The sequence below is a fragment of the Anguilla anguilla genome, chromosome 1 (genome assembly GCF_013347855.1).
Source record: "Anguilla anguilla isolate fAngAng1 chromosome 1, fAngAng1.pri, whole genome shotgun sequence".
NCBI lineage: Eukaryota > Metazoa > Chordata > Actinopteri > Anguilliformes > Anguillidae > Anguilla > Anguilla anguilla.
This window is the reverse complement of record NC_049201.1, coordinates 41,661,502-41,687,856: the sequence shown is the minus strand read 5'-3', so window position 1 is coordinate 41,687,856 and position 26,355 is coordinate 41,661,502. Positions and strand designations below refer to the sequence as shown.

The 26,355-nt window shown below is 39.8% G+C and overlaps 1 protein-coding gene across 38 annotated transcripts in view; it reads left to right on the top strand.

Annotated features, from left to right (window-relative positions):
* Positions 1-785: 785 nt before the first annotated feature.
* The window catches only part of LOC118209946 (CLIP-associating protein 2-like), a 132,973-nt gene continuing 107,403 nt past the window's right edge, over positions 786-26,355 (top strand). For 21 of the 38 annotated variants that reach the window (XM_035385856.1, XM_035385849.1, XM_035385964.1 and 18 more), the window contains exons 1-3: positions 787-1,749; positions 12,636-12,714; positions 22,524-22,627. In XM_035385856.1, coding sequence (XP_035241747.1) covers positions 1,552-1,749; positions 12,636-12,714; positions 22,524-22,627 — 381 coding nt within the window. In that variant the 5' untranslated portion in view covers positions 787-1,551. Of the gene's footprint in view, positions 1,750-12,635; positions 12,715-22,523; positions 22,628-26,355 lie in introns of all 38 variants that reach the window. The other 17 variants (XM_035385834.1, XM_035385744.1, XM_035386059.1 and 14 more) reach the window with 1 other exon arrangement.

The window sequence follows — 26,355 nt, the reverse complement described above, 5'->3', positions numbered from 1 at the left end:
CTACTGTAATTGGAAGGGAATTTTATCAGGTGTTACTGGAGATTCAATGGAAAGTGACAAGAATTAACTCTTGACAGGTAAGTAGCTCCATGTCTGAAATTATTACCCAATTTTATCTCCAACTGGATTTACTTTGGATAGGAAACCTACAAATTTGATTAATTTTCATAAAAAAACTAAGATTTTCGATTGAAAATAGTCTAGTTCCTTACCAAATAGCATCAAACCAGTCTTGACGCACGATTTTTAGGATTTGCGTGACCAAAAATTAAAAGGCGATTCATCACTGAAAATTATCACTGATAGTTTTCCCTGCTCAGCATCAATATATGCATTTGGTACATTTTAAATATTAATTTAAATAAAAAGCTTGTGAAATTGTGAACTTTTGGAAGTCAAGAGTTATCGACTTCATCTTGCTTTGCTTGGATGTCTGTCAGTATAGCCTACTCTAGGGATGCAGAGCGTCTTTTAAAAAATAATTGATAAAGACAAAATTGAGGCAATTCATATTTAAACCAAATATCTGTTCGGCGTGTTCGATTTCCGTACACCGAAACTGATTACGATTCTACACGTAGCATAATAACAACTGATTTATGGATTGTACACCGTTAAATTTTCCAACCGCGGACCAGCTGTCTCTGACATCAACCAATTCACTGAAAGGGTTGACATCCCGAGTCCCGCCTCTACAATGTGAAGACCAATGAGAACACACAATGTATTTGAAGAACCTATTAAAAAACATCACCATCGCGGTTATTACTTCCCTGTGGTAGGACTTGACAATGTAGCCTGGTCTACTACCGAGTATAGACGGTTCACTCGTACGGGTGAGGATTTTAATCCCTGGCCGCCAGGACTGTTCATTTGGGGTTTAGGGTAAATAGAAAAAAATAGTGGTGAGCATAGAGTGGTGTTCTACCTTGGATTTTCTTAATTTTAAGGCAGTGAGTGGTTGTCCGAAGTGACAAATTAACAATGGAAAATAAATAATGAAGTGGATGCGCCAGGCCTGCTGTAGTAGCTGTAATAGCTAGCTAGTAGCTAGCAGCAGGACAGGAACAGCACAAAACATCTGCAGCCGATTCCAGCGCTGGAGGGGCACTGACCTGAGGGTAACCGAGCCTCATACGAGGTCCGATTGATAGCATTAGCTAGCTAACTTTGAGTGACTAGCAACACGATATCATAATATGCAAGTCTATTGCTCGCTAAATCCCATGATTGCAAATGTGCATCAATAAAGTGTTTAACATTGCTGTGTGCTAGTTTTCCGTCTTGTGGAAGAAAAAAGGAAGTTGGTTAACGCGGTGGCTAGCTAGCCTGCTAGCTTCTTCAGGACCAGTATCCAAATAACTAGCTAGCGAACGCTGCGCTCTTTTCCGAAGTTGAAATAAGACTGCAAGCCAAGAGTTCATACTCTAGACACTTCCGAAATTAGGTGGATTTAATGCGATCCTTTGTTCAGATTTGCTGGAAGGACTTAGTAAGACCACCAACGGTAACAAAACTTCACAAATTTGCGGAATACTCCGAGAACCAACAATGGGGGAAAATGACAACATGGACTATTTTTACCAGCAAGTATTACAGAAGGACGTGACTCGGCGGCTGCAGGTTGGCCAAGATCTGATTGACTACCTCAACGATCCCCATAGGTCGTCTGATGTCGACCAGGAAAAACCTCGTTTGGATAAAACTATTGATGAGCTAACGGCATGGGTAAATTCAAGCAACTATAAGGTAATTATAAGATGTAACTGAGATTTTCGCTTTACGGATCGAATCCGTTTTGAGTATCGTGATAAAACGTGTGGGTTATAATGTGCTCATACGCGACGAGACTCCGCATTCCTTGCGAGGGCTTCGCTTTGCTTGAGGCCGGTGACATGTCAGCATTGTTGTGTCGGGGCGGTCATAGCTGGGCCATCTTATAAAAACCAGCTTGAAAATACTGCTTTTGAATAACAACGCTCTGTTATGTGCAAGCTTAAACCTTAAATTAGCTAACCTACCAGTCTGCTTTTTCCTCCTGATTGCAGTCCTGTAGTTCAGTGTTATAGCTATAACCGCAGCTGGCACGCTAGCTGTTAGCTAGGTGTTCTTGTTTTAAACATTTTTATAGTATAGGCATAAATCGTTGACGCTTACAAGGCTAAATGGGAAGTAGAGTAAGGGAACAAATGTTTCTGTCAAAATGTGTCGTGTGACACCGGGCACCGAGTTATATTGCCATAACAACTTGGACAGCTGAATGTTATGCTTACTGCCGGTGTTCTAATGATGAAAAAAATGTCCTCCATTGACCGGAGGATGGGGGTGGTGGGCAACTCACTGGATCGACGTGGTCCATGCTCTTTCAGTGGAAAAATAAGCTAAATGTCGATAACAGCGCAAGCGAACGAGCAGCAAGCCTGAGTGATGTTGTCAGCATAACCTCAGCAGTGTCATTTTGGTGCATGCATATATTTAGATAGCTAATGTATACAATCATATCATGACGTTGTCAAATTTTTTTTACATTTACCATGCTATTGATCACTATTTTATTACTATTAATTAATTAATTTTAATGTTACATATAGGCGATTTCTATTTTTATTAGCTGTCAATTTGAAGGTTTTTCCTCCACACAGAAATGTATGTAGGCCTAAATGGGAGTAAAACCCACTATTGGGGTACGGAGTGCATGCATTTTGATTTCCATTGTATGTCCCCACTGTATGCAAAAGTAGGCCTGCTTCACTGTTATTTAACTGGTGTGTTTCTTTGTAAAGGATGTCTTATCTTTTGTACTTTAATTAGTTCATCTGATGAAATCTGCAGCCTAAGTTAAGGAAAGAATTGAGTAGTAATATTGGTTTGGTTTTGGGTGAATTACATTTTAGCTATCGGTTGAGATTAATTTGGTCTGTTGTTTTAGGTCCAAATTTCATTTTTATTTCCATTCTTTTTTTGTTTTAGTAGGAGTTTACTACAGGAAAGTTTTGGAACGGTGAGATAAATAGCCTAATTCTTTGACCACACTGAGAAGCATGATACCAAGGCAATTGGCATTTGTTAATTTTATTGATTACTTTTTATTATCTACAGAATTATAAGAGATAAGCATTTTGTCAACAGTTCATATCCAGCAGTGATGGGGGAATAAATGACTGTAAGCTTAGGGAGGTAACTAGGTAGCTGTTTCGTTGGTGGCTTAGTTAATGCACCTGTCTTAACTATTGCTTGTATTTTTCCATAGACTGCGTTGTTGCTGTTCTCGTTTGTGTTAGTGTTAATCAGTTTAACCTTCAGGGTCCAAGTTGAACTATGCGGTTGTTCCCTGCACTTGGACTGGTACTTCTCTCTAGGGTTCTCATCATACTTGTTCCTGGTTATGGTTATACACATTGTTGTACGTCGCTCTGGATAAGAGCGTCTGCCAAATGCCTGTAATGTAATGTAATGGAATATAAGCTGCCAGTTCTAAGATAGTTTTTTGATGTTGCATACCATGGGAAACGGAGAGAAAGGCCTATGATTGTATATCTCATTGGGATACAAAGCTATCGTGAGCCATTTCTCCAATTCTTTCTGGTTCTATTTTACCTTATGAAAGTCCTAATCTTTAACTGGCCCAGGATTTTGAGTAGGACTAACTTGTTGACCTCAATCAGGGGTTTTCAACCTTTTCTAGTCCAGGGACAAAGGCATCCGGGGTAGATCGCGATTGTGGACCAGGGGGAGGGGGGGTTCTATCTGTGCAACTGCCAGCTGGCCCTGCTCCCCTTCAATACCTATAAGGACCCCCAGGGAAAATCCTGGGAAAATTTGTTTTTATACATTTGTTTAGCCTAATAAAAGTGAAGATTTTCTTCCTCACATAACTACTCAGAGGAGTGTCTCATTACTCTTAACTTTACACTCTCCACTGATTAAATTTTATTATTTTTTTAAAATTATTTTGAATTCAGTGTCCCCAACCTAAGGCCTTGTCTAATATGACTCCTGAATAAGTTTTTCTATTTGTCAGTCTTTTCACTGCCTCAACTTCTCCATTTCAATTTTGACACATACATCAGGTAAGGAATGTAGGCTGTATGTGGGCTTAGTACTGGCCTGGGTTCCTGACGCTGGCATTTCCCAACCATGCCTGACTTTGTCCAATATTCTTGCAAATCGGAAGTTGTGAGTAAAGGTTACCTGCATTGTCAGCACTGTGCTAATCTCAAATATTTTTTATTCATACTGTGTGTATATGTGTGAAATACCTTGTATTGCCCTTGGCCATAAACAAAACATTGTATGGCTGACAGGAATATTTTCTGGCAGTATTTACATATAATGTTCTTGTCCAAAAGGTCAAAAGACACTGATCCAATTAGACAAAGTGCTTGGTACTTTAGACTGTTGCAAATTCTTTAAACATTTAGCTTGAACTGTTGAACAGTATCTGGCTAGAATGCTTATTTGCTTGCTGTTTGATTATCTGAACACTTCAAAGGTATCTTAGCTTGCTAACTGCTGTCAAAGTGCTAGTCTGGTTAGCTTGCTGTGTAGTGAGCTATATGTAGATAACATTATCTATTTACTTGTTGGGTAGGCTTGTCCCATTGTGCTTGTGCGTTGTTATTTGAAAGGCCCTAAAAACTGTCTTGATTGGTGATTCATCTTCTGACTTCAGAAGCAAGTGCTGTCCATGGTCCCATTGACTGCATCACACTTTTCTTCCATGGCTTATATTTTCTACCCAGACTTTAAGTTGCCATCTGTCCAGTTTGTGATTTCATGTCACAGTGAAAGCTGAAGCAGCATGTTTATAATGGATGTAAAAAAATCTTTTGGTTGGCAGCTATTATTATTTCACTATCGATCAATTTTTAGTTTACAGCGTAAAGTACAACATCACAGATGAAAATCAAATAAATTGGAGGGTTTGTTGATGGCTAAAATGTAAGATTATTATCTTAAATGGAACCAACACCAAGCATCATTTTAACTGGAAACACATGGATATTCAGTGATACACAAATATTTCTTGACCTCAGATGTGAAAGTTTCAGAAGTGGGGTTCCTAGGGAACTGTAAAATGTTCATAACTTTGAAAGTGAAGTCATTCAATTTTGCATCATTTATTGGAGTAGTTACTTGCATTACACTGGCCTTTTTTGAACATGCTCTCATGTTGCTATAAATTATAAGATCATGACCAATAATCAAACAAGCTGTAACCTGGATCTCGTTTGAACATAATTTTTAGTTTTTCCAAAAGATGCGGTCTTGTTTACGGCTGGCAACAAAAATGCTTATCTTGCACTTCCAAAAACTAAAAATTACAAAACCAAATTGACATTTTAACGGATGTAGCCAATGTGTTACAAAAGCCGTTGACCGAGAAAAGCATGGGAAGGGTGCGTGGGATGAACTGTGAGTTCCATGCAAGCTTAGGACACCGCAAGAAATACCCCTAAGACATCAGTGGGAGAACACTGAAAGGGGAGCAGCCTGTCTTTTGGAAACTTGCTCCCTTTAATTTCCTCATCTTTGGAGGCTAAGCTGTCCTTACAGTTTCTCTTAGACTGGCATTTATTGGTGTCTTTCTTGCTCAACAGGCACTGTAAAAAAACTTTTTAAAAAGTATGTCACATTTGCACTTGTATACATACCCACACATATGTATATATATATACACACTTGAGGCAGAAAATGATTTTTAGTGTCATTACACAATTAAAACACTTTATTTTCAAAGACTTTTTTGCAGTGGGAATGGAAATCCTTTAGCAGTTGTGTGTGTGTAAACCATGTGCAAGCTGTTGTTGTGTGTGTGTGTGTGTGTAAACCATGTGCAAGCTGTTGCATAGGCATAGTCCTGTGGAGTTGTTTTAGAAGTCCATGTTGTAGGCTTGTCTCTGCATGGAAGCTAGCCTACTTGATGTTGTAGGTTGAGAAATGGATACAAAGTAATGCATATTGAAAATAACAGTTTATCACTGTTATTGCAGCAGAAATTATTTTGCCACTCTACCTTACTTGCATCCCTTTTATGAAGTCATCACAATGCTTTTTCTAGCTTGGTTTCATCAGCAGTGATGGGGTACGCACAATCTAATGTGTTGAGTGAAGTGTCTTATTTGCTTCCCTATTTCAGTGGGCAGGGGGCTGTCTGAACACAAAAACCAGAATTTCGCATGTTCTAAGGAAATCAGGGGTGTCATTGCGGGAATGCATGTTATTTGTTGGGATTGCTGGCTCTTGATAGGTTGTGGGTGTCGTGTCTATGCAAAACATGTCAACGGCACAGATTTTTACAGATTTTAAACGTTAAATGCTGAATTTTCTTGATTGTTTCATCAGCGGACAGACAGATTAAATATTAAATGATTATTTCTGGGTTAAATTCCCCTAAATAAAATGGTATATGAGTGCATTTTTGATGTGATATTTGCACTCAAAATGTGATCCTCGTAAAGGTATTTGCAGATAACTTGCAACAAACATAAATATCAACCAATACACAAAGTGGCCAGTGTGATACGACATAAATTCAGCAGAGAGGCCACACATTTGATGGATCGCTGTTGCTGTACTAAATAAAGTGACAATGTCATGCTGAAAAAGGGCTGAATCATTATTTGAAAATTTTCTGTTTGTGATTTTACAGATTAATTCGATATATGTTTCATAATTTCAAATAACTTCAAATTAGGAAGGTTTGTATTTGTGCTATAATGTAAAACAGGGAGGTATCTGCAGTGGTATCAACCATATAGGCTACTCTTAATCAAAGTTATCACACAGGGAAAGTGATTCATATTCAGCAAAATATTATAGAATACTTTTTTGTACACATTAAAACTTTTTTCAAGATGACAGGATGCCACAGTCTGGTATTGAATCTGGATTGTACCAGTGCACATGGTTGACTTCAAACTTTCCAAATTGACTATGGAGGTGTTGCAGTGTAAAGAAAATGGTACCATTATTGATGTGACCAAAGTGTGTATGCAATAATGAAATAATTATTGTCCAATAAAAATCATCATAAACTGATTTAATATGTAGATGTGTGAAACCACACATGAAGTACTGGAAAGTGACGGAAAAAGGATCTTTCACGGAGGACTACATTTAATAGGCTACTATATACCCCTTCGCAAAACTTAAAAAACTTTTTAAAAATTTAGTTCTTTACCATCTGGTGAATTCACAAGCTTGTACAAAAAATGCATTGTGGGATGTATATCATAATGTATCCCACTATTTTTGTTGAGTGAGACAGTAGAGGCAAGGACAAAGGCATTGGGGTGCTTCTGCAGTGAATGAGCAGTTGACAGATCCAAGAAGAAAAGGTTATTTTCATGGGAAAAATTCACTGAGCTGTAATTCCATATGCCAGCTGATAGGTTTGCCCTATTTATACCCGCTTTTGGTGTGAGCAAAGGCTGTGAAGCTAGATAAAAAGAATGTTTCGAGCTAGGATTCTAGAATTCAGTGAGAGAGGAGGGAGTGAACGGTCAAACATCCACTTTTAGCTAAAGTTACAGTTCCTATCAGTTCCTATCCAAAACAGGAACTCACTTCACCCTACATTGACACTTGCCAGTCTCTTCCAACAGAGGACTGATGATTTACTAAACCATGTCCACATCCAAACAAGTTTTGCAAAAGTATTATTATTAGCTTACCCACTTGTGTCGTTGTTATTGTATCATCTGAATTTGAGTCATCTTTGTTGTGAATTCATTGCTTTAGAAGAGAGCAGTTTAGTGTTTACAGAGAAGGTGTTTCTACTGGAAACTGTGCATGAGTAGCCCATATAAGCAAACAGGGTCACTACCTTTCTGCCATAAATAAGGTGGATAGTCTATCCTCAGTAGAGAATTGTTGTGGGAGGGCTTCATGGTCAGTCTGTTAACTTCCCTGAGCTCTGCCACTTGTACTGAGGCTTTAGGGAAGTTGTTCACTTAAGCGCAACAACAAGTTGTTCCTTTTTTCACTTCAGTTGAATCGTTTTGTAAATGTTTCCTTGGTCCAATTATTATTATATTCTGGGCATAAATTATGAAAATATTTGTGTGTGTTTTGCGACAACGGAGTTTTAATTTCGGCATCATGCATTATTCATGAGTCAGATCTCCCCTCCCAGCCCTGATGGTATGTTCTGTCTTTGTGTGTCACCTCCCCCTCATGGAATGTCCCATTATGGTGATTTCTTGAGAGCAATGACCCATTTTGTGCTTTTCCACAGTAAAGCAGAAATGGCTAATGTCATCCATGAAAGAGCAAAGTATTGGCCTTCACTTTAAAAATGGCAGCTAAGGGAAGTTCCAGACGTGCTCTCATACTGAAGTTCCTGGCCACTGCATGTTGTTCGAATGCAGATCACCCTTCTTCAAGTACCCTTATACTTCATTTTTTTTGGTTAGGCATACTACAGTGACCTTACATATGGAGCATATGTTTGTACCCTTACCAAGGCTCTATGTTTTGGTGTAGTTAAATTTGCCTTCTCGTAACCTGGCTGATCCTGTTGACTGACTGCTGCAGTTTCTTAGCAGTAGGCATCTATGGGAGTCATTAGAGACGTGTGTATAGCTGAACTGAATCACACAAGCTCCTGCATGGCCCTAATCTGTGGCCTCTAACTATTTTCCCTGTGTCTCTGACCAGGGAGGGAAATTGACACTATGACATCACAATTCCCAAGTCAATTCATGAGCCAGGCAATGTAAAAAGCACCCCGCGTTTAAGTGCATCATTAAGCACCACACAGCAGCAGAGATGAGCTCTGTACATCTCTGCAAATCAATGAATCTGCTGCTGTGTAACCATTTATAAATCAAATGTTTGCTCTTTCTCCAGTTGCAGTAGAAAGCAGTTCTGTTGGTATTGATGGCTTAAGTGAACTGGGTCTTAAACATAAATTACAAATTAGTGTCCATAAGATGCATTGTGGACTGGAAAATTGGTTCTTGTATTACAAAAAATGTGGTTAAATAACAATTGCAGTAATGGAAAAGCTACTTTTTCTTGAAATAACAGACATTCACTTAATTGCATTGTGCATTTAGTGCTAGTAGTTTTCTGGAAGTAACAAATGCGCTACTGCGTTTAATGTGCTCACGAGCTCCAAATGACACAAAATGTGAGGTATTTTCTATGTGAATCGGGATGAGACCTCCAAAGCACCCAGTATGTTAGGCAGCAGTCTTTGTTGGCTAGGGCATTATTTGAATGTAATCTTCAAAGAGCTCTGCATGTTTTGGCATAATCTTTGCTTGCAAGGATGCAATCAGCTACAGAGAGAGAGGCTAAATTCTGTCGTCAGAAAAAAATAAAAAAAGTGTGGCCCTGTAATTGAAGCTATCTTCATCTCTACAACATCCAGTCATACAACATCATAGTACTGGACTATAAAGTACAGTATTTTAGGGTACAGTACAGCACTGGTATCATAAAAGTGCTCTGCTCGGCACCCATTTATGCTCTTAATTTCTTATCTTCCTTACCTGTTGAACTGGCTAGAAATGACGGCATGTGAGCGTGAGCAGTGCGAGGAGTACAGTGGACATAATTTAAATGGATCGTGGAGGGGGTTTCAAAAGGATGTAGCGTTTGTCTTTTTTCTTGCTTCATTTTCGTTACAGTATCACTCACTCGCAAGCCATGCACATGAGCCGACTGAAAACCCCTTTGAATGAATGAATGAATCATTGCATTTATATAGCACTTCTCTGAATGCTCAAAGTACTTTACAGTGATGAGTGGGAACTCTCCTCACCCACCACCAATGTGTAGCACCCAACTGGGTGCACGGCAGCCATTTTGCACCAGAACACTCACCACACATAAGCTAAGGTGGAGAGGGAGAGAACGTTTTTAGCCAATTAAATCAGGGGATGATTAGGTGGCAAGTTTGAGAGAGCCAGTTTCGGAATTTAGCCAGGACATCGGGGAACCCTCTACTCTTTGCAACAAGTCTCATGGGGTCTTTAATGGCCACAGTGAGTCAGGACCTCGGTTTAATGTCTCATCCGAAAGACGGCATCTCCTACAACACAGTGTTCCCGTCCCTGCACTGGGGAATTTGGGCATTGGGATTTTTTTGACCAGAGGGAAGATTGCCCCTGGCTGGCCCACCAATACCAGCAGCAACTTAGGTTTCCCAGGTGGTCTTCCATCCAAGTACTAACAAAGCCCACATTTGCAAACCTTATCAAAATTTATATTCCTCAGTTGATTCAATAAATCTTGTTTTGTTGTAATTGTAGCCAATTAGCCTAATTTGAATGATTAGCTATGTTAATGCTGCCTATCATTTCAAGTGTTAATTCAAGAATTAATGTTATGCTATGGCTCTTTGTTTCCTTATTAGACCAATTTAATTGTCAAATTATGTTTATTTGTGTACTTGTGTTTATTAAAGAAATGAATGAACTATTGTACAAATAAATTTTTTACTACTAGAATCAATATTGAAAATATTTTCGTAATTAGAAATTCCTGGTAAACGTGATGCTTTAAAACAAAAAAGAAGAAAAATAAACAGAGAATTTTGAGCAACACCTTTTTCCTTTGAGCGATGAGCAATTTTGAAGCGGAGGGAGTAAAAGGACGTGGAGTTGGGGGGCGGAGTACAAACACAGCTCATGAGCAAGGCGGAACAAATTCTACCACTTCGCTGCGGTCACATGCTATGCTAGAAATAAAATTGGAATATAATGTTATTTTTTAACAGACTTTTTTAACAGTTTTGATAGTCTGACAGAGATTTTGAATAGTTCACTGTTTTTTATTTTACAATTTATTGGTGAGAAGAGAATGATCAGAAAATAAGGAATCTTCTGGTTACCCGAAAAATTCTCGTTTAGCATGTCATAATTCATGTCTGCACATGTAACGGCCATTTGAGACACATTGGCGCGCTTGTGAAGTCTTTTGGTAGACCTAGTTTTGTAATCGAGTTTTATATCTACACTTAGTTTGTAAAATAAAACAACGTTATTTTTTTAAGATGTTTTTCTCCAAGGCACATTCTGTTTATGAAGATTGTCACTTTATAGTGTATATGTCTGGTCTGTGTTGTGGTTACAGCTTGACATGTGTCCTATAATGTCAATCTTGTAAGTTCATTTAAACTATGTAAGGTAACTAAGCTAATTGAACTAACCACAGTAACATTACTCATCAAATATGCATATCTGACATGATGCAGATTTCTCAAACCTCACACTCAAAATATAGAGGTGAAAGGCAATGCGTTTCATTTCAATGGAAAACATTGCCTTCGGCTATAATTTAGGCTATTTTTTCATTAAGAGTGGTTTAATGTGGAAGCCTGTATTTCATGCCTACTGTGGCGTTCTGTTTTGGAATAACAGTGGAGACTGGAATGCTTGTGATGTCAATCACTTAAATGGCCCTTTGTCGTGTCAGAATTATTTAGCTGCTTGTGCTGGGCTGGTTCAATTTTCAATTCAAACTGGGTGGACTCGATATGATGCCTTTGGCTGCTTGTAGGCAAGCGAGACTGCAGCTAATGCTTAGATGTCCGTGATGGTCAAGGTCAATATCTACTGGTTGAAACATGAAGACTCATGAATATGAAGATGCACATTTGTGTTGTTTTCAGTCGCGATGAAGCTAACCCGATAAGTTGATAACTTGGCTCAGAGACATAGCTTTCGATGCATAGCTAATCAAAGTTAATAATAGTGTACAAATGAACAAATTAATAAGTGAACAAAAAAAAGCATGATGCGAATATGAACAGTGAACAATAGATAGTACATACATTCTTATTTAACAACTTCTCTTTTGAATTGTGCAAATGTACTGTATGTCTTTCCTGTCTGATAGGAAGAGTAGTAATGAGAACAGCAGAGAATGTTAGTGACTTATTGCTTATTGGCACACTTCCTGCTTTTGTGTAGCACTTAGCCGTGTGTAGAGACTGCCACTCAAGCAGGCAATAGAATTAATTAGCCTAATTTTAACATCAAGTCAGTAAGTGAAAGAATGACACTTTCCTGCACTGTAATATTTGCAAAATGCAGTTAGATTACCAGCGACCAGTGATGGATCATGCTATGGAATTTATTCGGGTCCAGCTTTTACGTACCTTGCCGTGTCCATCTTGCCTGAATTCATCAGTGCATTGCCTCTCTGATCTGCTGATTCTGCTCTGTTTTCATGTGTAATGTCTGGATGAATTTCATGCTTCAGCCAGCATGCACTGTGAATTGCAGGAACTAAACATCTGCAGTAGAAGGATCTACGAACAGAGCCGTGCAGTGAAGGGATCTACCAACAGACCCCAACAATGTAGGCAGTTACCATGTGTAATGATGAAGGGACTTATTGACAGAGCCCAACAGCAATGGGATTTACCAGCTGAGCTAAACAGTGAAGGGATTTACTGACAGAGCCCAGAAGCAAAGGGATTTACAGATCGATCCTGATAATGCACTAAGCACAGAGTAATAATGAAGCTACTGGAATCAGTGCATTTTCTTTTACTGTAACTACTGCTGTTTCAATACATGAGTATTGTGACCTTTCAGCCACATGAATGTATCTTGCTGTAGGTCTCTAAGAGGAGTTGTGAAAATCCTGTTAAATATCTGTGGTCTTTTGTTTCACAGGTGGCATTGGTGGGTCTGGATATTGTCAGCGCATTCATAGACCGACTGGCAGAGCGCTTCAAAGGATATGTGGCAACAGGTTTGTGCTTTTCCGTCTCTCTTTCAGCTGCAGGTGACCTTCACCTCAAACTCTCCAATAAAAGCTATTCAGACCTGCTCAGATCATCGGGCTCTTGTGTCCTGTTTGGGGACAGATGCCACGAGAACTTTTTTCAGTACGACCAAAACATTTAGTCGGTGGCACGTGAGAAACTCAGAATTTCCCCTGCACAACCAAAGATCAATGGGACTATCATATCTGCAGTAAACTGGTCCCTGTGGACATATATGTCAATACTATTGTGGCATCGAAGTTTACCCTCTGTATGGGATTGTTGAAGGAGCTTACTGTGTGTGGTGGCTGGATAGAGAGGTACACCACTAAATACTATTTGTATTATATTAAAAATTTGACACAGCAAATGCTGGCCTTAAATTTTCCGTCATGTCCCATAGTTTTGCCGAGTCCCACATGATTTAAATGCAGTTTTTTCTGACTGTTTGTTGGTGTCACATCTGACCCCATGGAAAACTGACCTAAGGTTCACTTTTTATATAGAAAAACAACCCTTTGGGTTTTGGGATTTTGGCATGAAAAATTGTCCCATGTATTATAATGTGGGTTTTGGGATACATTTTTCAAAGCATAAAAACCATTTTAGGTTCTGAAATTGAATGAATACTCCTATTCTATCAGTGGGATCACTTTTCTATCAGAAAAATGACCCACGGGGCACATTTCCATGAGGGTCACTTTTCTGTCGCACATCAGAATTCTGTTGGATCTTTCCTTAATTGTTCATGTCTTGAAAATGTGACTACATTCTTGTCTGAACTGTTATACTCATGCAGATGTTTTCCACTTTTGGTGCTTCAGTCTTAGAGGGAGTGCAGTGCACTAAAATTAAATATTTCAGTTTTAGTGTAAGTTTTTGAGGGGCTCAGACCAGTTTTGTGTGCAGGCTTTACAGGGACAGGTATAGGGACATTCACAGATTTCTGGTCTTAAAGCGAGAAAATGGAGTTCAAGTAACTCCAAAGCAGCTTGTGCACTGGCATTGCGCATCTAGAGGTTTTAAATGTGTATATTACTCAATTGTTGAGTAAAATTGTTTAATGTTATTTTATGTTGTAACTATTTCCTATGGCCATGCAGCCAAGGAAATTGTGGAGTGGCTTCTATATCAGCGTTACTTCATAGGTCCTTGGGAAGGGAGTGCTTGAGAACTGAGAAGGAGATATCAGCATGACATGAAAACCATTTTCATATGTATAATTGTGAATAAATTGTGTTGTAAAATTAATCTTTTCATTTGTAGTCTCTGTGAATACAACATTGCTGCACAGGTTACTCTGCTGTTTAAATTTGTTTTCTTGCTATAGATTAGACCACACACCCAGAACACCCTGATACCTACGATCATAAACTTCTATATCTAAAAGTTTCCTTCATTGCGCCAAAAAACTGCCAATCAGAAGCAAGCACAGTATACTGAAGTTACACATGGAAACTGTGAAGTCAAAACTCACAGCCCCTGGTTCAACAGGCAGGAGTGATGGAGGAAGCCTGTAATTTACCCATTAACACTTTCTTCTGTCAGCAAATCTGCAGTCAAACACAGTGGCTGGGGATGAAGGATGCTGGGAAAGATCACTGGGAATCTCACAGCAGTAGGCTGCGGATGAAGGATGCTGGGAAAGATCACTATGGGAATCTCACAGCAGTAGGCTGGGGATGAAGGATGCTGGGAAAGATCACTATGGGAATCTCACAGCAGTAGGCTGGGGATGAAGGATGCTGTAAAAGATCACTATATGAATCTCACAGCAATAGGCTGGGGATGAAGGATACTGTGAAAGATCACTGGGAATCTAACTGCAGTAACTCGCAACACTGAGCCCACCTGGGAACAACCTGTGCATCATACGCATGGTGTTTGCGGATATTCAGAAGAGAAAACTGGCAAGACCGCAATATTATTGAGCAATTATCTGACCAAGTGCAAGATACGCTTAGTAAGTGTTGAAAGTAGACGTTCAAGGCGGAAATCTGCTTAGTCCTTCACAGTGTGTGATTTATACTCCACTCGGTGGCAAAGACTGAAAGCATTTTGCAATCAGATTGGAAAGGCAGAAGTGATACTGGGTGCTTTCCAATACGCAATAAAATCCATATAGAATGTGCTTTCTGATGCCACCAATCCTTCCAAACATGCTGCTGCACAAAAATGATCACCTGCATTTGGGATGCAATTTGGGTTTTATTGGCAGGAGTGGAATGTTTACGATGATGGCAGTGTGTATGTACAGTATGTTTGATTGATTTGCACTGTGACAAAATTTAGGCTAGCATGTATACTCTTGACCCAGTTAATGGAATCTTGGGTCGAAAAGCCTTCTTGAAGGGGATGTGGTTATAGGGTATGCATGATCAGCTCATAAACTTCATGCAAACATTTTACTTGCCACACATTTTTATAGTGTTGGCCAGTTTTGGCCAAATCATACACTGACCTTGGGTCTGGGATCTAACCCTGTTTATCTTTTTATTGAAGTGGGGGTCACTGGTTATAAGAATGGCACTTCTTTATCAATCCCAGTAAGGAACATAACGTCCATTCCGACTGGACATTCACTTGCTTTGTTGTGGTGTGAGATATGAGCACTGCAGAGAGTTGCTTTAGTATGAGGTACTGAAGTGCTTCACTGTGTTGTCCCCTCTACTGTCCACCATGCACCAGGCCCCGTGAATTATTTTCCCTCTTCGTGCAGCTAGCAAGAATTAGCACTAACACATGCTTGTTATTTCAGCAGAGAAAGGATAAATCCAAGTGAGGTGTATTTGAACTGGTGCATGGGGAGATCTGATTGAAGCAGATAGCCAGGCCTTCTGCTGCATGCCCATCACATGATTTGCATCAATGTTGTCTACAGTTGGGCAGTTGACAGCTTATTAGCTCATCCTGCTGGTGTGGAGGTTCCATTAGAAACCTTACTAAGCCTGAAGGAAGCACCTTGATTGTTTAGGAATAAAAGGAATTGACATTTCTGAACTAAATTAGGCATATGGGGCTAACTTACTAGCCTACATTATATTGTATGTTGTCTTTATATAATATAATCTATTGAGCAGAGCATGCCTAATTATAGTGGTAGAGCTACTCCTAACAAGCTTTCAGAGGTAGCAGCAAGGAGGAGTGCTTTCTTACCTTTGAAGAAACCGATGATTTGCTAATTCTGATGTAGTGGTACAGTGGAGATGGACAAGGAACTATGAGTACCAGTAGCTGAGACTGAAACATAAAGTAAAATGGATAATTAAACTGACTGATAATTAGGGCTGTATTTTCTTGACAACATGAGCACAAATGCTCCTGGGACCAAGTCACATGCATCAGGTTAGGTAGTTCCATGGTCTGCAGTAAACCCATTTGTGTCAACATTGAGACCAGAACACACAGTCAACTTTCCTTTATTTGTGCGTTTGGCAGGACTATTTGTGCATGATTGGGCGAACGTTTGGAATGTTAAAAATGCATTTCAGATGTTTGCACTGATCGGGTGGTACAATACATTATAGCTCTCATAAAGACCTCCTGTTTTCTACTTGACATAGTGGCGGCAGTGTAGTATGATGGTTAAGTAACTGGGCGTGTAACGTAGTACACTCCCGTTGTACCCTTGAGCAAAGTTCTTAATCTGAATTTCTTCAGTACGTATCCAGCTACATAAATGACTTTAAGAAATGCAAAAGCTGTGTATAAATAGATGCAAAAAATGCATAAGAGAGCAGGGACTGGTTGGCTAATGGCTATAGACCTGTTTCTTTAGTGAGTGTACATTCATCTTATCAAGTGCGTGTCTGAAATTAATTATACCTAGTTGAAGTAGTGATATTTCAAAAAGTAGTGGTATTAAAGAAAAATTACAGCAAAGAAGCATAAACAAGAATTGACATATAATTGTAAATATATTTTCTTTGAGGGGGAAATAAATATGAAAATTAAAACAATTCAGTCTCATATGTGTTTTAATATCAAGAGTACTGGTTCACTGAGATGCTTGGAATGGCGCCTCTCATAACACACTTGCTCTTTGGTCATGGCAGAATTAGCAGTCAGTTGTGGTGCTGACACGCTGTTTTTAAAGGGAGAGAAATGGGGCGATCTGATTGGCATACCCCTTATTACATCCACATTTAATTTATTCCAGTCAAACCAGCCTCTTTTACACCTGTGCTGTAGCCTAGTGAAATTACTGAATTTTACTTGTACACGCCCTAATTTACCAGCGCCTTGAATTACCGTTAGCATTTCACAATTGGCCGTGACTGTTAAAATAGAACCCATAATGTGCTCTAGTTGGGTGTGTGTTATTACCCACCAGCTAACTAGCTAGCTAGATACAACTGAAAGATTAGCTAGTTAAAGTTAGCTGGACAGGAAATGTTTTTCATCTTCTAACATTAGACTGCTAGCGAGCAATTCTATCTAAGGGTAGTCTACTGTAGATACAATGTTTTTTTAATAGTTCTCTGGCTTGCCAACAGGCTCTAATATTATTGTCTCTTTTTGGCTGGACTGCAACAGCAGGGCCAGCCCTGCAAACGCGAATGTCTGTGACTGACTGAGTGAGTGATGAAGTTACACCATTGGTCGGCCGAGTTATGACGTCACACCATTGGTCGGCCGGTCCAGCCATATACTAGGTTTTGACCTGGTCTTGTTTCTGTAATGTCTTTTACATGGTCTTATCAGAGCAAGACATGAGACTCACTGGTGTTTGAAAAAAGAGTGATGGGGTTGAAAGCAGAGGAGCCATTGGCCCCTTGGTCTTCCTGATTACGGCAATAGTGGCTTAGTAGCAAGTTAAACTAGCCCTTTTAGGCTAATTACATGTAGGCTAACATGTTCTTGTTTAAATACCTAAATGAGCTACTGAAGATATCATGCTTTAATATTATACCACGTCATTAGCCAATCATTGTTCTATTTTATTTGAACAAAAAGGGATTATTTCAATAATTATGTTTGCCAAAGTGCGCTTAAGAGTTTTTGTTTGAGTTATTATTTTAAATTTGTGTGTCATACTTGCATATCCTCTTTCTACCCCCACCCTTGCATATGGCTGACTTTTCCCCTAGTTTTAAACTGGAGGTGCCGTGAAGGAGCTCCGCACAAGCACTAGTGTGTTGATTTAGTGTGAAATGCTAACGCTACAGTATGTACTTTAAATATCAGGTTCTAGGATAATGGCGCATTCCTTTGCATGTTGAAAGTTATGGAAATAAGAGAATGACATTTAACAAATCTCCTTTCCCACTGGTTAGCTGAAGCAAGTTTAAATGCACTAAGATGAAGAGCAAGTGACTGCAGGTTTGATATTTTGATAACAGGCGGACCGTGGATTCCTGGGGGTCCCTTGAGGTATTGTAGGGGGTCCCTGGCCAGACGTGATATGTAATGACTGTTTGTAGATTTGGGTAAATATTTCAATATATAAAACCTCCTGTAAATATAACCCATTTTAACCTACGATGGGGGTGTCCTGGATGTCGTTGAGTTTGGGTGGAGGTTTCTGGATCAGAAAATGTTGAAAACCTCTTTCCTAAATTAATATTTGTATGTGAATAAATGCAGCTGTTTGTTCCTGAGAGAACAATAAGAGAAGACTAGCTCTCTTGCCTCCCAGGGCTGTCATTCTACGGCTCTGTGCTGCTCAGGGCTGGTCGGCAAGCCGGCCCTCCCAGGGCCCACCGCTGGAGCTGGGGATGATGTCACGAGCGAACACTGTGCCTTTCTGAGCGGGGGAATGTTTTCACTGCGGCTGCTGATGACATGGTGTCACAGCCTTGTAACAATGGGACAATTGTGTGCGGCCCCTTTACCTAGAGAAGCACCCCTCCCCCTTCCTGTCACCCGGCCTGTTCATGGACGTCCCACCCCCCATCCATGTGGTTATAAATGCACATTGTGCCAGTTTCCTAGGGAACAGAGTGTTGTGATTGAGGGTTGAGGCCAGGAGTTTGGTCAAGCATATGTTCAGTGTTCCTCCTTTTGCAGTCCTCTGGGAGCACCTTACTTAAGGCCGCAGCAGGGCAACAAACCGGACCTTCTCCAAATAACCCCCCACCCCTCCACAATATAGGGTTGTTTGGTTCCCTGCAGCTATATGTTCAAAAGTTTACCCCTCCAAAAAGGCATTATGGAAATGGGGATTCCTGGGGTTCTGGTGTGTGTGTGTGTGTGTGTGTGTGTGCGTGTTTTTGTTTCATTTCACTCACTAATTACATCACAGTAAAACCATTCATATTGATATACATACAGTTATCAGCCTTCGGTAATGAGCTTACTAATAAATGTGGCCAAAATTGTTTGGTCATGCACATAATTGAGCTGGTTAAATTATTAAGATCAGAGGTTGGCATGAGATCCTGAATGGCTGATTGAGATATGGCGCCCTTTGCCCATTCCTGCCATATAGGTGTGTTTGTCCCCTCGCATGGCCCTATAAATATGATTGCTTAGGAAAAAGTATAGTTTTTTAATATGGTGTGAAGGCACCAAGATGAAATTGTCATTTCCAATGGCACCCAGGAATGGACAGAATCTGTATTTTATGTTCTCAAGGTATAGCTTTACTTGGTTTTGATTTGCAAAGTGCATGCAATGCCAATAATATGATTACAAAGCACTGATTAAAATGGATAAATACTGTATATGGATAATATATATGGATAAAAAATTGATAATTGTTAAAAATGAGATGGATAAATAGGAAATAAATCTCTGGAGGCACTCACAGGGTGACACGGCCCTTCCCAACTTCTGAGAGCTGTGCGTTTGATGAGCTCAGTGTGCTTTGGCTGTGTGCCCTGTCTGGTCTTTTGCACCAGGGGCCTGGGTCAACTCATCACTGACTGATCCCTGAGTGGAATCTGACCTAACAAACACATTACACATTACTGGACTGATGCATGAGTGGGGATGGAATCTAACCTAACAAAACATTACACATTTCTGATTGATCCCTGAGTGGGGATGGATCTAAACTAACAGACACATTACTGACCTATCCCTTGGCGGGGATAGAATCTAAACTAACAAATCCAAATCCTCCATCAAACCGCCTCAGCATCCCATCAGAGCGCATCACTGTCACATTTTTTCAAATTTTTCCAGTATTCCTGAAATTTGCCATAAATAATTCGATAGGATCTAGAAGATTGATTTCATATTATGTAAAATAATTATGTGCCCCATGGTGGAACAGTTAATAGCACTGTCGCCTCACTGCTGGAAGATACTAGGCCTAAATCCTGACTGAGGCCTTTTCTGTGTGGAGTGTGCATGTTCTCCCCGTGTCTGCATGGGTTTGCACCAGGTACTCCGGTTTCCTCCAACAGTCCAAAGAAAAGACATGCTAATTGCAGACTCTAAATTACTTGTAGGTATGAATGTGTGAATGAATGGTGTGTGGGCCCTGAGATTGATTGGCAGCCTGTCCAGGATGTATTCCTGCCTCTCGCCCACTGCATGCTGAGATAGGCTACAGCGATTTAAGAAAATGAATGAGTGGATGGATGATTGTAGGCCTTGTTTGTAGCTAATCAGGGTCCATAAGACACTAATCTTTATACACTTATTACAGATACAATTAAATCTTGGTAAAGCTGTACTTTAACTATATGCCCTGAAGCCTATGTAGCGCTGCAGTGAATATTTCATAACACTTCTCATGCCATCATTCTGCAGATTATGTCTTGGGATTCCAGTATATCAAGGGCACATGAGCCAAAATTATGTCAACATTTTACCATCTAAATCCCTCTGGGGTCACTGTAGGCATTGCACTCACAGTCACCTGAATAAGTATATGTTTAGTTATGAATCGTGATCATTATAAAAGTAATTACTTGATGTAATAGGCCTCGGGTCAGAGAAAGGAATTTGACATGGAATGATTAAAAAAAGAAGGTTTGAGTGACTGGGTGCCAACAGTACCCTACAGGTACACTGCACATCGACAGAGTCTATTATTATTGCGCAGTTTGTACCTGATCCATACAGGCACAAAAAAAAACAGATTAGCATTTACAGACGGAAAAAAAAACATAAATCGTGGTGAAATAAAGAACAATTAGTAATCCTTTGTCAGCGGAAAAAAAAGTTGAACATCTGACAGATGTCACCCAAGATTCGATGAACACATTATCGAGTGCAAACGTCCCACTTTAAAAAGTTTACAGTTCTAAATTAGCCTGCGTGCATTTTTAAACAGCCATGTAAGAAATGGCAGGGAGATTTCCGGAAAACAACTTTGGCAGAAGTGTGTGCCTCAGGCTGCTGACTCGTACGTTAAAGAAAAGACGGTCACGGATGAGGCAACAGATGGCACTGGCAATTGTGCCAATAAACATCTTATTTATTCTGCAGGGAAAATCTGTTGCTTCCCATTTGAAAGTTGTAGTCACGGATAGCATCAAACAACACGTATTGAACTTAAAGGTTGATTTAAAGGGGCAGTTCACCCAAAAATGTAATGAAGGTATGTTTCCACTTATCCGGAGTAGTATGTGCCCATTGAGAATTTCACTGAAATGTGATGGGTTTTCTAGATATTTGCTGCAGCTCATTCCCATTCAAATGCCCCTTGTGGGTCCATCTTAGTGTGGCTTCAAAGTGCTAAAAATTTACATTAAAAAAAACTTGACCGTAAGGTCTCCAAGTCTAATGCCATGGTTACTCATGAACATCCACTGAGCTTATTTTCGTAATGGTTTCATCAAACTATTTCGACCAAAGTATAGCTAGTCTACAGTGTAGTCTACAGTATAGCCACCCAAAGTCTTGTGCAGGTGGACTAGAATGAAACCTGTGTGATGGTAACATGAATGCTACCTTTTATTTTAATATCGCAACTTGTTAGCAACTTACTTTGTTAAAGCACATAACAGCATAAAAATTCATGTTTGACATATTAACAGGTGCAATTAAATTTTTTTTTAAAAAGGCCTCGTACTCTCCAACACTATAAATGTCTGCCGCATGTCTATATTTCCCTAAAATCAGTATATGACAGTGTGGCAGTATTGTTGTCAATCCTCACCTGTGCTCAATTAGTGGCAGTCGCTATAGATTACCTGGGAGGGGCAATGTGATAACCTCTTGCTGGGGATGATGGAATTATAGGTGAGGACATTCCTCTAGAATGGATGAACCAATGTGATGTCCCTATTAGACATGTCATAAGACATGCAGCAAATATTACAAAGCAGATTTCAAGATAGCCATTTTTGAATTAGCACCCACTATATTATGATACAGTTTTGGTATCCTGAGACTGCTTGACAGCTGCTCTACTTTTGGCAGTGTAATTTGCACTGGCCCTTTCCAGATAGGATTTGGCATCCCTGACATAAAGTATACTGCCATACACATAGCAGCTTAAGATTGGACACTCATGCTTTATGGTATAGAGTTTAAGTATTACCGATATCTTTTCAGGTGTTGCAAAACACAAACAAATTATTATTTTGTGTATGATGCAGGCACATTAATTGATTCAATAGGAATATCAATTTCCTCAAATACAATTTTTGCTTGTGCATTTTTGTATAAAATGCTGTTTTTGCTTGTGGACTGCATTATATAAGCACAGACAATTTCATAGTGATCTTTTTTGTTCCTTTTCTCGTTTTCCCCCTAATTTGGCTTGCTCATCCGAAAGCTACTTTGTAGAAATGATTGCCTGTTGTATGTTTGTGAGGATGATGCACTGTATTCAAGTTGGAGCATTTCAATCTAACATCAGAGTGTGAACCTGTCTCTCTTTGCCCCTCTCCCACAGTGGTCCCAGCCCTTGTTGACCGACTCGGCGACTCCAAAGACCAGGTCCGGGAGCAGGCTCAGGCGGTGATCCTTAAGCTTATGGAGCAGACCGCGCCAGTCATGGTGAGTACTGGTCAGGTCCTTAGGCTGCGCATCCTCATTGTACTCACAGAGCCCTGTGTCCTCACCACAACACCACCTGGTCAGAGCCCAGTGCTGCTGCCACTACCCTGGGACAGTGCCCCTCGCAGAAATTAATAAAGATTTCAAGTTCTCTTTATATTTGTCAACAGTAGTTAAAATGAGACATTGCTCTTACTTCAAAGCAGAATATCTAGGTTTTGCTGTGGTGAGAACACCACACCAGTCTGCTTCTCCATAAGAGCTCACCCTGTTTCCTCTTTGCATTTTATAGTTTAACGTTGCAGTAAAACACATCAGCATTGGCTTATCTTCTCAGAAAAAGAACATGAGGCCAGGCTCTTCCACAGCCCCATGGTGGTATGAGGGCATTTAGATTTGGCTGTGTGAGATAATCAAGTGTGGTTCCCCAGGCTCTGAGGGAGATCACAGTACAACACTGGGAGGCCTACTTCTATTTAGCCCAGAGAGAACGTCTCTGCCAAAAACATAACGCTCGTAGCCGGGGGGTCGGAGGAAGGATGGGTAGCCAAATGCTGACTAATGCTGAGCCCCAGTCGGCTTCTTCATCAGGGGCCACCCTGTTCCCAGCTGAAATCTGAGCCCTGAGTCACCTGAGTTTTTCTTCACATAGGGAAAGGGCGAGGTGTGAGGTTTCCCTCTAGTGGACGATACTGGTAGTGCTTTCACACAAAATTCTTTCAGCAATGAGCATGAAACTTCTAAATTGATTTTAATCATTTCATAAAATTGACATATATTTTAGATACATTTTAATGAAAACAAGGAGAACAGAAAGCAAGAATTTGTACATTAGAAGAAATGGACTATGTAATAAGATGTCCTGAATGGATTATCGCCCATTTCTCTTTGATTGGTAGAACTGTTACAAGTGAGCCTCTCCCTTCTCATTAGAACCTCTTTGCCAGCAGGGATGTACATATTACCCCATCTATTTTACTGTCCCCTAACACTAACATTTTATGGCTTATTTATGTTTCTTGTGGAAGTTGGTGCCATTTAGCCACTTCTGATACCAGTTACTGCATATAATACATAATAGGTTGATGCTAAGTACAGATATCAATGCTTTAAAAAAGAAAAAAAGAATGAATATGCAGTTTTTCATAAAATTGGGTAAAATTCTCTTTAGCTGCCTGCCCTGCCACCAGCTATTTCTCATTTAGGTGACAGACATCCTCATTGTATTTTTCATTGTATTTTTTACAATTGTCATTGTATTTTTATATCATCCCTCTGCTGTCTATCACCCACCAGCCCTCTGAGCTGATCACATGTAGCCTATGAAAATTAATTATTTAAAACCTCTTTATACCGCCAAAGAAGGGACCATATCAACCACAAAGGCACACGTCTAATGCTGGTGTTCTGACAAACTGCCCTGCCCATCTGGATGAGCTACCTACTCTTGTGGTGTAGTTTTTCTCCTCGCTGAGAGATGTTACTCTCACTAATAATTCTGCTACCTTGCTGTAATGAATCTGTAACTCAGCTGCGTCAGCTAGTTGAGGGTCTTTACGTTAGGGACACACAGTAGGACTGTTTTACTTCTCCGTAGTCTGCTGGACCAGTGCAAACTGGATATTTGAAATAGTTTATGTATATATACATGGATTATCACTTTCATAGCAACCTACCTTATTTTAACCACTTTTCACAGATGCCAAATCTGGCCAATCCTCACCCATTTAGGGGGTGTTCTGTTTAAGGCTTTATAACTCCAGATGTGAGCATCACTTGGAAAATGACTTAAATGAAGCAAGACACTTACAGTTGAGGCCAAAATTTTACATATACCTAGGCTAAACATATTAAAACTCAAACTTTTCACAACTCCACACATTTCATGTTACCATAGATTTCTTTTGGCAAGTTAGTTACGGCATCTACTTTGTTCACATCAGAGGCCATTTTTAAACAGTCGATTAGAGATTTATTTCCGCTTTAATTCACTATATCAGAATTCCAGTGGGTCAAAAGTTTACATACACCAAGTTGACTGTCTTTTTAGAAGCTTCTGATTGACCAGTTGTCATAATTAGAAGTTAATTGGGAGTTAATTGGCACCTGTGGCTGTATTTAAGGGCCTACCTTTGGAGCCACTGCCTTTTTGCCCTTGATGCCTTGATGGAGAAATCCAAGTAACTCAGCCAAGACCTCAGGAAAAAAATAGTGGACCTCCATAAGTCCCTCCTTAGGAGAGATTTCCTAACAACTGAATGTACCACAAGCATGTGTACAAACAATTATATGCAGAAAGAAAACTTGAGACCACACAGACCCTGCAATGTTCAGGAAGGAGGCACAAATTAGCCTAACTCCCAGGGCTGAACGAACTTTGGTCTGAAAGGTTCCACTGAACCCCAAGACAACAACAAAGGAACTGGTGGAGGAGTTGGGGGTATCAGGTACTAAAGTATCTACATCCACCATTAAGAGAATCTTACATCGCCATGGCCTGAAAGGCTGTCGCGCAAGGAAAAAGCCCCTACTCCAAGACCGGCATAAAAAATCCAGAATGAAGTTTGCAGGTGATCACCAGGAGTGTTCTCTGGTCAGATGAAACAAAAATTGAACTGTTTGGCCATAATGATCAGTGCCATGTATGGAGGAAAAAGGGTGAGGCTATTAATCCAAAGAACACCATCCCTACTGTGAAGCATGGGGGTGGCAGCATCATGTTGTGGGGGTGTTTTGCTGGAAAAGGTACTGGTGCACTTCATAAAATAGATGGCATCATGAGGAAGTGAAAGTATTGGAGTGGCCATCACAAAGCACTGACCTGAATCCCATAGAAAATGTGTGGACTGAACTGAAAAAGCGCATCCGAGCAAGGAGGCCCACAACCTGACTGAGTTGCACCAGTTCTGTCAGGAGGAGTGGGCGAAAATTCAGGCAAAGTATTGTGAGAAGCTTGTGGAAGGCAACCCCAAGCGTTTGATTCAAGTTAAGCCGTTAAAAGACAATGCCACCAAATACTAACAATATGTATGCAAACTTTTGAGCCACTGAAAATCTGATATAGTACATAAAAGCTGAAATACATCTGTCTCTTAGCTATTATTTTGAAATGACCTCTTATGGAAATAAAGTAGATACCCTAATTGACTTAACACAGGAAATGTATGGTAACATGAAAAGTGAGAAAGTTGTGAAAAATTGAGTTTGAATGTCTTTAGCCTAGGTGTATGTAAAATTTTGGCCTCAACTATACTATTTGCAGTAAAAACTTTGAGTATATTCATAATTTAGATAGAAATACAGTGCCACAAATGCAATTATCTGGCAAAAATGAAGTTCTCCTTTAGTTTGAAATGAAATACTGAAAGATCACTTTTATAAAACAGGGAAAACTATACGTATACGTATTGGATCATAAACTCCTTGACCACAAGTGTGCAAAATCTGAAGGTGATATGCGGAACTACTGAAGATCTATGAAGCAAAAAGTAAGCAGTGTACCTAGTATCTACTAATCTGTCCAAAATGTCTAAATGGTGCATTGCTGTAACTTATAGCACAATAGTATATTTCACTACAAATCAATTGTTTTGACTCATTAAACTCACTTTTGCATCATTATCATGTGGGAATTATTATCTTTTCATCAGTATGGGGATGTAAGATATTTAGGGATCCAAAAACATATCCAAAGCCGCTCCAAAAATGAATAAAATGCTTTTTGTCCA